The 14,295-nt window shown below is 44.8% G+C and overlaps 1 protein-coding gene across 1 annotated transcript in view; it reads left to right on the top strand.

Annotated features, from left to right (window-relative positions):
• DSCAM (DS cell adhesion molecule) overlaps window positions 1–14,295 on the top strand; it is a gene marked incomplete at its 5' end in the record, with an annotated part of 740,232 nt that overhangs the window by 630,054 nt on the left and 95,883 nt on the right. Inside the window, 3 exons of the mRNA XM_065875917.1 lie at window positions 2,461–2,701; window positions 4,699–4,845; window positions 10,631–10,786. Coding sequence (XP_065731989.1) covers window positions 2,461–2,701; window positions 4,699–4,845; window positions 10,631–10,786 — 544 coding nt within the window. The remainder of the gene's footprint in view (window positions 1–2,460; window positions 2,702–4,698; window positions 4,846–10,630; window positions 10,787–14,295) is intronic.

Here is a 14,295-nt window from a genome sequence, read left to right as displayed (position 1 = left end):
GTTAGAATGTGTTTTCACCCTCAGAAAGTGAAAAAAACAAGATTTCTCCACCCACCTATCTGTGCAACCAAATCACGGGCATGATTAATCCCCCCAAACCCAGGAAGGGAAATGTCAGCCAGCAGGTCCCTCTGCTTGTAGAAGATTCATCTGAATTGGGTGCGGTGAGTAAACATTTTCTCGTGGGCATTTGCCTCCACTCCCTACACCCGCTACCTGGTCAGACTCCATAGCTCCTGTCCTGGGATCCTGACTTGGCACCTTAGGGAGATTTAAATCGTCACAGGGAGCAGGTTGAAAAATTAGACTGTTTTTTAAATTTAAAATGTCCTTTATATTTGGGTGACCATATTAAACATTGAAAAGCTTTGTGAAATAGGAGAAATACCTTTGCTTTATATTTGACTCATCCATGGCTTTTGGAGGGAAATTGATTTTGCTAATTAGTCCAATGATAGCAAATGCAATTCAGTGGTTTAGGTAAAACAAATTCCAGGTAATGGAATTCTCGACATCTGAAATCTTTGGATCCAATTTTAAATCAGAGTGAAAAGTTGTAGTTCGCCAATGCAAAAGCAGGAGCGCACAGACACTTGCTTATAATAAGAAAGGGGTGTGCTTTTGTGTCAACGTCTGACTGCCAACTTGACTGAAGAAGTAATGGTTTCCAGGCTGTTTCTTTGATACCTATTAGCACCATGTAAATGCCTGAAATCAGACGAGTTGTTGAGAAAGGCAGTGGCATCCAAGAAAACCATAAATGAGGAAACTCGCCTGAAAAAGGAAATGTGATTTTACTGCTCTTGTATAACTCAGACAAACACCCAAAGACAGCTGGTGACATTCATGCCGTGGGGGTTGGCGTGGTAGGCAATCCACAGGCGTCTGCTGGATTCGTTCTTGGTGCTGTCTGTCCCGACCTTCTTCTGCCTTCTTCCTGCTGGTGGTCCAGCCTCACCCCACCCCCATCCTGGGCACATCCTCTCTGTCTGCCATTCCTCACCCCTGGGCATTCATCATCCCCCCCCCAATCCATTCCAACTGCTCTGTCTCTCCCACCCAACACCCTCCCTCCCCCTCCTGAGCCCTGGCCATCCCTCCAGCCCCGCCTGCGGTCAGCATCTTCTGACTACTTCAGGCCACACTCATTTTGCCACTTTCGAGAAGCCTGCTGGCCTTCACGGTCCAGTACCACACACCTGAACACTTCAGATTTCTCTGCAGTTTCCTGAGTGCGTATTTCCTCTCTCCAATGGGATTGTAAGCATTTTCAGAAAGCTTTATCAGAGCCCCAAGAGACCTTAATCCACGGTTTGTACTGAAATACACATGTACACATACACATGCACATACATACACATATCTGCTCACACATATGCACACAGAGACATAATACAAATACACACACTCAACACACACACACACACAGCTGTTGATTGCCTGAAAGCCTACCACACCTTTATTACTTTAGAGCATCACTTTGATGCTGTTCTTAAAACATACTTGAAAAAAGTCTGGATTCTTAAAAAGTCCAACATGTCAGTGAAAACTGTTCTGTTTTTGACTCGTAACTCTAGCCTCACCTTGCCCATCTTAAATCACCATAAAATGATCCCCGAATGATTCAGGTCTTAATGAAAGAGCTTTGCCTTCCTGCCAGGGGTAGACTCCCCTTCACATCCAGCTTTCGACGTGCAAACACCTTTGTTCTGGAATATTCCATTAGAGTATAAGCTCCATGAGGGCAGGGACCTTTTTAAAAAATCACTTCTGTTCCCCAGTGCCTGGAACAACGTGGCAGAGTTCCGTAGATTTTGCTGAGTGAAAACACGAACATCAGTCTCCCCAGGTGATGGTTGGTGTAGGCAGAGGTACCACAGACGGAATCCATCTTTCCAAACTTCCCCACCACTTAGAGAAGTCGGCTGTCCTGGCAGCATGAGCGGGAGGGGGCTGGGAGCACAGGCTCTGTGGCGGATTCCCCTCCTGTCCCTCATGTCTGTGGGACCTCCTGTGTCAATGAAGGTCTTGGTGGTGCTGTGTCCCGGGGCTGCAGTGAGGGTTGGGCTCATTCGCGCAGGTAAAGGCAGAGCACCTGGCCACGAGCGGCCTCTAGGTATATGAGTTTGCTGCTACTATTACTATTACTACTGCCACACCTGTTATGATTATTTCCACGCTTATTCAATTTCATTTTTATTTGCCTAAGAGGAGGGCAGGTGCCGGTTTTCCTCTTGTCACACCTCGAGTGTTCTTTTTGGTTTGATTGTTTAGCTACTCACATTGTACTTGGTAACTTTTCAACATCCAAATTATTCATGGAGTATAATTCGTAGCTTGGCCATAGGTATACAGTAGGATTAACCAGCTTTCGAACAGGTTTAAAGCATCTGAAAATAACATTGTTTTTTACCAAATCACAAACAGTGTTCTTCAGTGATTCTTCTCTTTCCTGTTTAGGCTCCCAAGAAACATCTGCAAAATGGGATTATCCGTGGCTACCAAATAGGTTACCGCGAGTACAGCACTGGGGGCAACTTCCAGTTCAACATCATCAGTATCGACACCACGGGGGACAGTGAGATTTACACCCTCAGCAACCTAAACAAGTTCACCCAGTATGGCCTGGTGGTGCAGGCCTGCAACCGGGCCGGGACGGGGCCTTCTTCTCAGGAAGTCATCACCACCACCCTCGAGGATGGTAGGTTCCAGCTGCTGCTCCGGGTCCCCAGAGCCTGGTCGCCTTCGGGCTTTGCAGTGACAATGGCATCCAGGCCGGCAGGGACTGGGGGTTCCAGTGGGGAAGCTGCCCTGATTGACTCGTGGGCTGCCTTGGTTCGGTGCCCTTGACAGACCTTGATTGCAAAGCCAAATCCATCCCTTCATCAGCATCCTTCTCCATCAAGCCCAAGAGGTGGGCTTTTCCTGTGTGAAACCAAAGCTCTCCCTATGACTGTGGCAGTCTGGCCTGAATGTAGAAATCCGATTTTCTAAGAACTTCTTACAAATCACTGTAAAGGAGGATTTTTTTCTTTTTCTTCTTTCTTTCTTTCTTTCTTTCTTTCTTTCTTTCTTTCTTTCTTTCTTCTTTCTTTCTTTCTTTCTCTCTCTTTCTTTCTTTTTCTTTCTTTCTTTCTTCTTTCTTTCTTTTTCTTTCTTTTCTTTCTTTCTTCTTTCTTTCTTTTTCTTTCTTTTCTTTCTTTCTTCTTTCTTTCTTTCTTTCTTCCTTCCTTCCTTCCTTTCTTTCTTTCTTTCCTTCTTTCCTTCTTTCTTTCCTTCTTTCTTTCTCTCCTTCTCTCTCTCCTTCTCTCTCTCTTTCTCTCTCTCTTTCTCTCTCTCTTTCTCTCTCTCTCTCCTTCTCTCTCTCCTTCTCTCTTTCCTTCTCTCTCTCTTTCTCTCTCTCTTTCTCTCTCTCTTTCTCTCTCTTTCTCTCTCTCTCTCTCTCTTTCTTTCTTTTCTTTCTTTCTTTCTTCTTTCTTTCTTTCTTTCTTTCTTTCTTTCTTTCTTTCTTTCTTTCTTTCTTTCTTTCTTTCCTTCCTTCCTTCCTTCCTTCCTTCCTTCCTTCTTTCCTTTTTTTATGATTGCTTTTTATTTTCAAGCATTCTGAGACCAGAGAACAGAAATGAGCAAGCTTCCTTGGAGCAAATCTCACGGTGACTGTGCGCCCTCTAGTGGCCATAAGACATTAATGTACCCTCTCACCTTGACCACCTAAGAGCTCACATTCTCCAGCAATGCTTGAAAGGAGAGAGAGCCCTAGTGTCCGGAAGCGCCATCTTTTAGGTGCAGAGGTCAGATATAGGGTCAGCTGTAGGAGTAGGGGATAGATGCTTCCAGCAGCAAGCTCGCACGGCAGTTGCCTCTCCTGCAACTAGCCGCTGGGTCATAGGTTTGAGAGCACACGTGGTGACTTGCATCTATAATTTCTGAGCGTTTTCACAGGGAGAGAAGTCTTAGACAGCTAGAACCCAGGAGTCCAGGCTTTTCTTTCCATCTTCATAGTCTTCGCAGGCGTGCTTAGATAGGCCTTTGGGTTTGCACGTTGATGTTCATTTTTCACTGATGTTTGCAATTCAGTCACTACTTTGCCCCCTCTCCCAGCCACGACGTTTAAGGTTTACATAAACCCACATGAAAAATACTTCAGATATCCTTCTAGCCTGTATCCTAGTCCATTTTCGCTCTTTCCTCTGACGAATGGTATAGTATCGAAAGGGGCCTTGCTGGGGATGGGACAGTGAATACGATGACGTGTCTGCTTTGTGGCACTTTCAACAGTGAGGCTTTCAATTTACATGCCAGGTATTACTCAGTATGAGGAGATGTACTGTATAAAGTACATGTAACTTACAACAGTAACGTTCAAGGGTAATGGGAAAATAAGCCAGACCAGCAATGGTCTTTTACTCATGCAGTAGGATCAGAAGTGTTCTCAACTCCATAAGCCTGGGGCTTAACAGTGAAGCAGTTATTCTGGAAAGAGAGACAGTGGAAGTCGTATGAAGTCGTTGCATTTTACTGAGTTATCATAATATTTGCATAGAGAAATGGTACTCAATTTTTTCCTTAATTTGGGGGATTGAGTGCATTTTTTTCTTTTCCTGTACTTTGAACTATTAAACTAATGTTGCTTATTCAATATTGCTTTGCTAATTAAACCACCCACGGTTATTACAGATTCTAACTATCTAATTTCAGTGCCCAGCTACCCCCCCGAAAATGTCCAAGCCATAGCAACATCACCAGAAAGAATATCACTGTCCTGGTCCACACTTTCCAAGGAAGCCCTGAATGGAATCCTCCAGGGGTTCAGAGTCATTTACTGGGCCAACCTCATGGACGGAGGTAAGGGGGTTAAACTAGAACTTGGAGTTTGCCCCAAAGAATGCGCCATGGAATTTGCAGACCCCCCCCTCCTACCGTGGGATTCAGCACAGGGTGGGCAGTTCTTTATCGATGGGTACTTTTCTCCTTTCCCCTCGTCTTTCTGTTATCTCATATCTGACATTTTTAACAGGTGTTCACAGCTGTTTAAATCATATACCTTCAAAAAGTAATTTGAAGGATAGGAGGGGGTGGCACTTGGGGAATCTATGAATAGATGTGTTTTCCTAATTATGAGTATCTATGTCAAGCCTCTGCAGGCAGCACCAAAACCTTGATCTGTATCTAGAAAGTTCTGCGTGATGTGTATCCTAAAAGGCTGACTTCCTCCTATTCCCCAATAGGACTCAGCAGGGAAAATCCTTAAGCTCCTGTAGTTGAACTAGAAGGGGTTCAGGAAGAACGCCAGAGCCAGAACACCTTGGGTGGAGGAGTGTTGTTCCCACAAGGAGCACTTTCATCCCAAACCCTCCACTTTTGTCCCCTCCTTTTTCTTTCTTCCTCCTTGTATTCCCTCTCTTCCTTCTTGTTTCTTTGTGATTTTTTTTTCTCTTTCAAGTTGTAGGACAAAATTCTCCAGTTTGGAGGCAAGACTTGGCATGAGAGAGGGTCAGCTCAGGGAGTGGCAAGATTGGGGCTCCAAGTGTCTTGAGCAGAACAGAGGCCTGACGTCACCGAGCCAGTCTGAGCCCCGCTCCAGGAGCACGACAGGCCCATCCTGAGCTACAGCCCCTAACAGGAAAGGCTCTGCTCTCTGCTTGTGGCCCAGGACTTGGGTGGCCCACATCTGCACCCTCCCCCGCTCCCCATATCCACCCTCCAGGGTTGCCTCCCCTCTGGTTTGGGGCTTCCTGCAGCGCTTCTGACTGTGGGCCCTCTGAGTCTGGGCAAACACAGAGGCCCCCAGGGCATTTCCCACCTCTGCTCAGGACCACCTGGGTCTGCTCTGCCAACCCGGTCGCTTTCCCCACCCAGGTAATCAGAACACACTGGGCCTCAGAGGCTGCAGGGGTTCCACTATTGGTGCCAGAATAAAGGAAGGAAGGCAGCTTAATTTGCTAAGTAAATAGCAGAGTTCCAGGCTTAGCTGTTTACATCTGCAGCCAGACTTGTGTCTCACAGCTGAGGACCAGATCTGATTCCCTTGCTGTCGAGGTAGTGCTTTTCATAGTGCCAGCAGTGGGAGACATTCTGATTCGCCTTCTGGGCACCCCCGAAGCAGACGTGTTACCTGAGCAGCTACTCTGTGCTGAGCTCCTGCTTGGCGCTGAGGAGGCAGCATCTGCCCCGATGGATGCTCTAGCCTAGTGAGAGTGGGGATAAGTGATGCATACAGAACCTCCAGCCCAGTAAGGCACAGCCAGCCCCACGGAGGCACAGGGTTAAACAGATGATTCTCCTCCCTGCAAACAGAGCTTTAAAACTCCCATAGAAGTAAAATACGGAGCAACGAAAAATTTCAAATTATCTACTTTACTGACACAACACAGTAATAGATCATTGCATATACTTGTTCTGGTTTCTAATCCTCATCTTGAATAAGATGAAATTAAATACCCTAACATACTCACCTAAAGGCAGTGTTACACTAAAATCGTCCTTTTTTGTTCTTGTTGGAAACATTTCCATAATCCGGTGGTGACTCTTCATCACATTTTCACATTTTACTCATATGTACTATTAATGCCTATAAGCACCTTAGTTCTACGATGGATGATGTGGTTAATATCGTTCAGTCAACTTCACACTTTAAAGCTTTAAAAACTTGAACATTTAAAAACAAAAATCTTTAAATAAAGAATGCTTGGGGCTTCCCTGGTGGCGCAGTGGTTGAGAGTCTACCTGCCGATGCAGGGGACACGGGTTCGTGCCCCGGTCCGGGAAGATCCCACATGCCGCGGAGTGGCTGGGCCCGTGAGCCATGGCCGCTGAGCCTGCGCGTCCGGAGCCTGTGCTCCACAACGGGAGAGGCCACAACAGTGAGAGGCCCGTGTACCGCAAAAAAAAACAAAAAAAGAACGCTTGGAAATGCATACAGTTTCTAAAGATACTTTTACTCACTGTATGAAGATCAAGGTGATGTGCTTAATGCCTAATGTAGAAGTACTACACTTAATCTCCAAAAGATGAGAAAGAAACCCTCAGAAACCTATGGACAGTCATTCCTGACCTGCTACCTCTGAGAAGTGACATGTATGCATTTGCAGGGAATTTCATGGAATTACTGGATTCTTCTGCACAAGCTCTTAGATTGTGGCCCTGAGGTTCCCACAGACACACAACACATAGTGATCATGTAAAGAACTATACCTGCTAAGCTTGAGGATACACCACACATACATACACACACACTCACTCGTGCAGGCCAAGAGAGAAAGAGATCCTTACTACCGCTGTGGTTAGCAATTGCCCCAAATACTTTTAAAAATATGCATTAAAAAGCATTTTGTTATTGTTAATATGACCAGATAAAACTGGTTAATATATTTGATAGGACAGGTTAAACGTACAATAGGTCGGTGAAATTTCTGAGTATTTTATAATCTGAAAGTCAAAGAATTTTTAAGACCTGGCAGAAGCAGTTAGTCTAAGATTGCTAGGAAAATGGCACACTTTGGAAATCCACTATTTCCATCGGAATTGGAGCTGCTTTTCAACCCTCTGTCTTTCTTCAAGACAAAAACAACAGATTCTGAATCAAAGCAACGTTTAAGTGCCAACCAAGACTTTTGCTACGATGCTGGCAGGTTGAGGAGGTGCTTGGGAAAAGTGATTTCCACCCCTATTTTGATTTCTTCCTTAGACCCTTTAAGAATGAAGAAGGGTGTAAATAAATACATAAAACTATTTTGTTTTAAAATATGAAGTTTTTCTTTAAAGAAATTTTTGTACTATAAATAGTATGATTTCTGAATTTATTTTCTATATTAATTTCATATTATTTTACTCATGATTTCAACTGAACACTATTCTTTACTCCCCATATATTTAAAAAAATTTATTTTATTGAAGTGTAGTTGATTTACAGTGTTATGCTAATTTCTACTGTACTGTCCCATATATATATATATATATATTTTTTTTTTTTTTTTTTTTTTAATGACTCCACTGGGGCCATGAAAAGTAGGTGATAGAAATCCGTGTTTAAGCCATAAAAAAAGAAAAGGAGCTTGAAAGAACGACAAATGAAGCCTGCGATTTTGAATCTGGCTTTTTTCATAATTTTCCTTTTTACTTCCTCTACATTGATGAGTCAGGGACATACCCTCCCAGCAGAGAGAATGAGGTGCTTTTGTGGTCGATTCTGGGGCACAGGTAGTTTTTAAAAATCCTTGGGGGGGGGTAATTTTGAACAGGGGCTTGGACTGCTTTCATATTCATGGTTCGTGATAAATTAGTTCATCCAAATAATATGAACCCCAGTATGAGTCGATAACCAGATACCAATTCTAATTAGTATGGTAATTCATGAGCGGGTGTAATGCTTTTGTGTCAGGTGTTGCTTTCTTTAAAAAGATCAGGGTGTCCCACTTTGCCCTTCTCCCTCTTAACTGTCCTCTTCTCCATCACTGTGTCTCACTGGGGAAGAGCCCTGTCCCATCGGCACAGCACACCTTTCCCCTGCACTATAATTAGAGCTCATACTTCCCCCATGACGTAGAGACCCTGGGTCCTTCTTAAAGATAAAAACAAAAGCATAAAACCAGAGGCCCCAAGAGGTCACATGATATAGTCAGTTCCTCATTACCAGCCCTGCATACAGCCCCGTGGAAGCCCCTCCCCTGAGTTGCATTTTCCCTGACTGTGTGTGTGTGTGTAATCTTTGGCATAATGTAGAAGTTCCTAAATCTGAAAAGATCTTGATGAGATCTATACTTAAACTTTTTCCATTAGCATTTGAATTTTTTAACCTACTCCAATTGACCTGTATTATCTATGTTCAGGAAAATGAACATTATAAATGAATAATATAATGGAAAGAGGTCTGATGGTCACCCAGGGCAGACTTTCCCTTCACAGGAGAGAATTTCTAACCCATCTGAGGGTAACGATTGTCAGCTTTCCAAATGCACAGTGACCACACAGGAGCAAACATTTTCTTTCATTTTCATAAGCCATCTGCTCTGGTTTCTAGATTGTGGCCCCTAAAAGTCTGCCACCAGATGGTCTCCCCCAGAAGACCACAGGCACCTTTGCTCTTCTCTCACCCCCCAGCAAAGCATCCTGCCCCCAGAACTCATCCACAAGGTGCCCAAGGTGGGAACAGGCATCGGGCTCCTGTTGGGGTCCGGGGCTGTGTCTGTGCCCATTTTTCCCATCCCCTCACAGCCCTCATCACACACAGGGGTCCCTGGCATGTGAGTGACAAGCCTTGGCTAACCCCTGCTTTATTTTAAATTCAACTATCCTGCTATGTCCAGTTCAGCCCTGATCCTTTTGATGACGAAAATAGTCACCATAATCACCAAACAGCTGGCCACTAATCTCCGAACTTCCGTGCAATATGCCGGAAGGACAAGAGGAAAGAAAATCAAAGAGCAGGAAGAGGAAACCAGCTGGCAGAACCGCATCTCATCCGGCCGCCATGCAGGCCCACCAAGCGGCCACTGGGAGTGGCTGAGAGTGGGGACCGGGGCCGTGCGGCCACGCCCTGTGGTGCCACGGCCCATGCTGTCGGCCCCCGTGCTCGGCTCCGGGACCTGGGGAAGCTGTTGAATCTCTGCCTGCCTCAGTTTCCTCTCCTGTAAAATGAATGGGTTGTGGAAACAAGAGCATGGCCATGCTGTGTAAATGAGTTAACCTGGGAACCCAGAACCTAAGGAAGGGCGCACGGCGTGTCAACTGCCTTTAATGAGGCCAGAGAGCGCGAGAGACCCTTTCGGGCAGCCTCACTGTGTGCATTGGAGGTGGCCAGACACCAAGGAGGACTCCCTCCTGGACCCCGTCTCCCAGCCCAGTTCTGAGTAACCGGGCACAGCGGGCACGGGGACGAGCCTCCACCAAACATCCCACACACGGCCACTTGCCCTAAAGGTCAGCAGTCCTCAGGCCCCTCTCTCCTCGTCCATCAGAGCACCCGTGGCGGGACTTAACACACCACCATGAGTTTTCTCAAGCTGCCGTGTATCATATACCTCAGATGCGCCAGCATAAAGGTCCATCTTTGCACGTCATTAGCTGGTCCCACACCAGAACGTGAAGTAGTTTTAGCTGACACCACATTCCTGACACATCAGCCGGAGGGTTCACTCCAGGTGACAGGAGGGGTTTGCTGTGCTGCCGTCGCTCATATACTTAAGTTAGGTGCTGAAAAATACGTCTACCTTAAAGGAGTTTGCTTTTTTAAATGGAAAAATGAAACTCGACTTGTAGAAGCTTCTTGAGGAGCAGTTAGAAGGTTCTCTGTAGAGTGAGCATAGCGGTCCTGGCTCCCTGGGGCCTGGGGTGCGGGAAACCTGCTTGGGGGTGGTTCAGGAGGGCAGCCACGGTGCCAGCGTTGGGTTTATAACACTTAACTTGGAGTGAATTGCTGTTTTCCAGACCGATTTTCCGCCCTGTGCTCTGTGGCAGTTTGATGCAAATGACCTTTTCCAAATGTCACAGAGCGTTGGGGTCACATGAAGACTGTGCCTGGTCCCCTTGAGTGATTTCAGGATGTGAGCGATGGAAGCCCGTGGCCCAGTGCTGGGCAGCAAGGACGGTGCCCACAGCCGCGGTAACAGGTTCGTGTTTTCTTGTCCTCCAGAGCTGGGTGAGATTAAAAACGTCACCACCACGCAGCCCTCCCTGGAGCTGGACGGGCTGGAGAAATACACCAACTACAGCATCCAGGTGCTGGCCTTCACCCGGGCTGGGGACGGCGTGCGAAGCGAGCAGATCTTCACTCGGACCAAAGAGGATGGTGAGAAAGGGGGCGGCTTGTCGGGGGAGAGCTCAGGTCCCGTCTGAACCTCCAGGGGCCACACAGGAGGCTCCCACCAGCTGGCAGCATTCCTGGGCAGGAGCTATTGTTGGAAAGGCTGGGTCAGAGAATTAATTCACCCACCTATTCTTTTTTTTTTTTTTTTCAGACTTCTTAACATCTTTATTGGGGTATAATTGCTTTACAATGGTGTGTTAGTTTCTGCTTTATAACAAAGTGAATCAGTTATACATATACATATATCCCCATATCTCCTCCCTCTTGCGTCTCCCTCCCTCCCACCCTCCCTATCCCACCCCTCCAGGAGGTCACAAAGCACCTAGCCGATATCCCTGTGCTATGCGGCTGCTTCCCACTAGCTATCTACCTTACGTTTGTTAGTGTGTATATGTCCATGCCTCTCTCTCGCCCTGTCACAGCTCACCCTTCCCCCTCCCCATATCCTCAAGTCCGTTCTCCAGTAGGTCTGTGTCTTTATTCCTGTCCTGCCCCTAGGTTCTTCATGACATTTTTTTTTCTTAAATTCCATATATATGTGTTAGCATACGGTATTTGTCTTTCTCTTTCTGACTTACTTCACTCTGTATGACAGACTCTAGGTCTATCCACCTCATTACAAATAGCTCAATTTTGTTTCTTTTTGTGGCTGAGTAATATTCCATTGTATATATGTGCCACATCTTCTTTACCCATTCATCCGATGGTGGGCACTTAGGTTGTTTCCATCTCCGGCTATTGTAAATAGAGCTGCAATGAACATTGTGGTACATGACTCTTTTTGAATTATGGTTTTCTCAGGGTATATGCCCAGTAGTGGGATTGCTGGGTCATATGGTAGTTCTATTTGTAGTTTTTTAAGGAACCTCCATACTGTTCTCCATAGTGGCTGAACCAATTCACATTCCCACCAGCAGTGCAAGAGTGTTCCCTTTTCTCCACACCCTCTCCAGCATTTATTGTTTCTAGATTTTTTGATGATGGCCATTCTGACTGGTGTGAGATGATATCTCATTGTAGTTTCGATTTGCATTTCTCTAATGATTAATGATGTTGAGCATTCTTTCATGTGTTTGTTGGCAGTCTGTATATCTTCTTTGGAGAAATGTCTATTTAGGTCTTCTGCCCATTTTTGGATTGGGTTGTTTGTTTTTTTGTTATTGAGCTACATGAGCTGCTTGTAAATTTTGGAAATTAATCCTTTGTCAGTTGCTTCATTTGCAAATATTTTCTCCCATTCTGAGGGTTGTCTTTTGGTCTTGTTTATGGTTTCCTTTGCTGTGCAAAAGCTTTGAAGTTTCATTAGGTCCCATTTGTTTATTTTTGTTTTATTTCCATTTCTCTAGGAGGCACCCACCTATTCTTGACTTTGCTCCATGCACACTTTTTGCTGCCCTCCCAAAATATTCCAGCACGATTCAGACCAGCACTTCCTGTGTCACCTTTGTTTGATTTATCCATTGTTTCTCTCTTCCCCTATAATTTTTCCTTTTTTTGGTGGGGGGAGGCACATATTATTTTAAACAAAAGTGCCTTTTATCCCAGGCCTGTATCCCAGGGCCATCCCTGTTTTGTATCCCATTAGAATAATTTCAGTGACTCTTTAGCTATTAGTGTAAGCTCTGATCATTTCCATCTTTCCACTTAAAAATTATGTAATGGTCTACATCGTCATATGCTGTGCCAGCTTTAGAATAACATTAGAATAAACCCTCAGTGTGAGAGCTTCATGTTAATGTTTTAAATTTCTTACAAGAATTTATGATGATTTAGTAAAATTTTAAATCGTAGCACATTTTTCAGATCACAAGTTGGACTTGGTTATGTGACTGTTTCCCAATCCTACAAAAACTCTATGGCAAAATAGTTTTTTATATTATTTTAAGGGAAAGCCTGAGGGACCTTACTGAAGACTTTTTGAAGAATAGTTTAACTTATAATACATATTATGGCAACAGTGAGAAAAGCAGTTTCCACCTTACTAAAAGAAAGAGCAATTGATATCCAATTGATTCCCTTGTGGAATCCTCCAAATCAGAGCTCAGCATTATACCCAAGCCAGAGTTGAGGTGGGAACCACGACACCTGAATTCTGTGCTGATTTGGCTCTGCAGTTTTGTTTTTTCGTCTTCTTTCAGGGCCTCTGTTCCCCAGGAAGCTGGGCAGGGTGTGGGTGGGAGAGCCGTTTTCCATCGCCCATGAGTGCCCACGTATTGGCCGTTTTGATGTTCTTTGCTACATAGACAGTCAACATGCTGTTGCTTCCCCCACTATGTCCCGTGGGAACAAAGCTAGGGACACACTCTCAGAGGCTTGGGCAGACCCTTCCTGCCCAGCTTTTCTGTCTCCTAAGGACACTCCCCTGACATTCACAGCATCACTCTCTGTTCTCCCCTCATCCAACCCAGCCCCGCTCCCCAAGCAGTCCTGTCCGTCTACCCTCACATATTATGTTTATTGTCTCTCTAGCCCTTCGTGCATTCTAGCTCCCGCACACAAATTTAACCTCATTACCCTCAGTTTTTCTAGAACACACAAGTGATTATTCCCAGTTATGTGCAGGTGTCAGCCAATGCTGCCCAAAGGAATTGCATTCTTTAGGGAAATCTAAGGTCAAAATGCAATGCCATTAGGAAGTCACACATTCATAGAGATATCTACAAAGCTATGTCCTGGGTGAAGACAGCCATATTTAATTTTTAGAATGTAATCAACCGAGAGCTGTGTCTAGATGCTGGCTCTGCCACCTGCTGCCGTGGGACTTTGACACCTTACCTCACTTTCTCTGAACTGGACTTTTTTCATGTACAAAATTTCCATGACAATCAGACTGCACAGAATTAAGACATAAAAAGTGAAGTGATGTGTGCAAACATCACCTAGCTTGACATATCGTGGGATGGTTCCTGACACTAGACGTTTGATTATTTGATCTCCACTCCTTCAGAATGAGGGTGGAACCTTCTTTTGCATTGCTAAGCAATAACACAGATGTCACTGGAATTATTATTTAAAGAGCAAATTGATCAGCGACATGAATTTTGACACATGCATTTTTCAGAAAAACATACAGAAATCCAATAAAAGCAGAAAGCTCTTTACAGCTCCATACTGACGGGTAATTTGGGATCAACTTTTAATTACTCCTCCAGTTTTAGAAATCATAGAGCTCTGTCTCAAAACTTGACCCTGAGACCCAAAGTGTAATTTGTCAATCAATTATTCTCTATTTTCATATCCAGTGCTAATAGTATGGGGACATGTGATTAATTGTGGAAAGCCCTGCCTTGGGCATACCAGGGAGGAGATCAAGAATTCCACTTGTGCTAACATGGACGAGAGTGATGCAGAGCTGAGTGTCAGTATTTACTTGGGATAAATCATCAGCATTTTCAAAAAGAAGCAGAGCAGAGATTAGGTAGAAGGAGAGAAAAACTAGTATAATGATGAGTTTATTTCCCAGATTCACATGAAAAATTCACTAATCTAGA

The sequence above is a fragment of the Phocoena phocoena genome, chromosome 4 (genome assembly GCF_963924675.1).
Source record: "Phocoena phocoena chromosome 4, mPhoPho1.1, whole genome shotgun sequence".
Lineage (NCBI taxonomy): Eukaryota > Metazoa > Chordata > Mammalia > Artiodactyla > Phocoenidae > Phocoena > Phocoena phocoena.
This window is presented reverse-complemented; position numbering and strand designations above follow the sequence as displayed.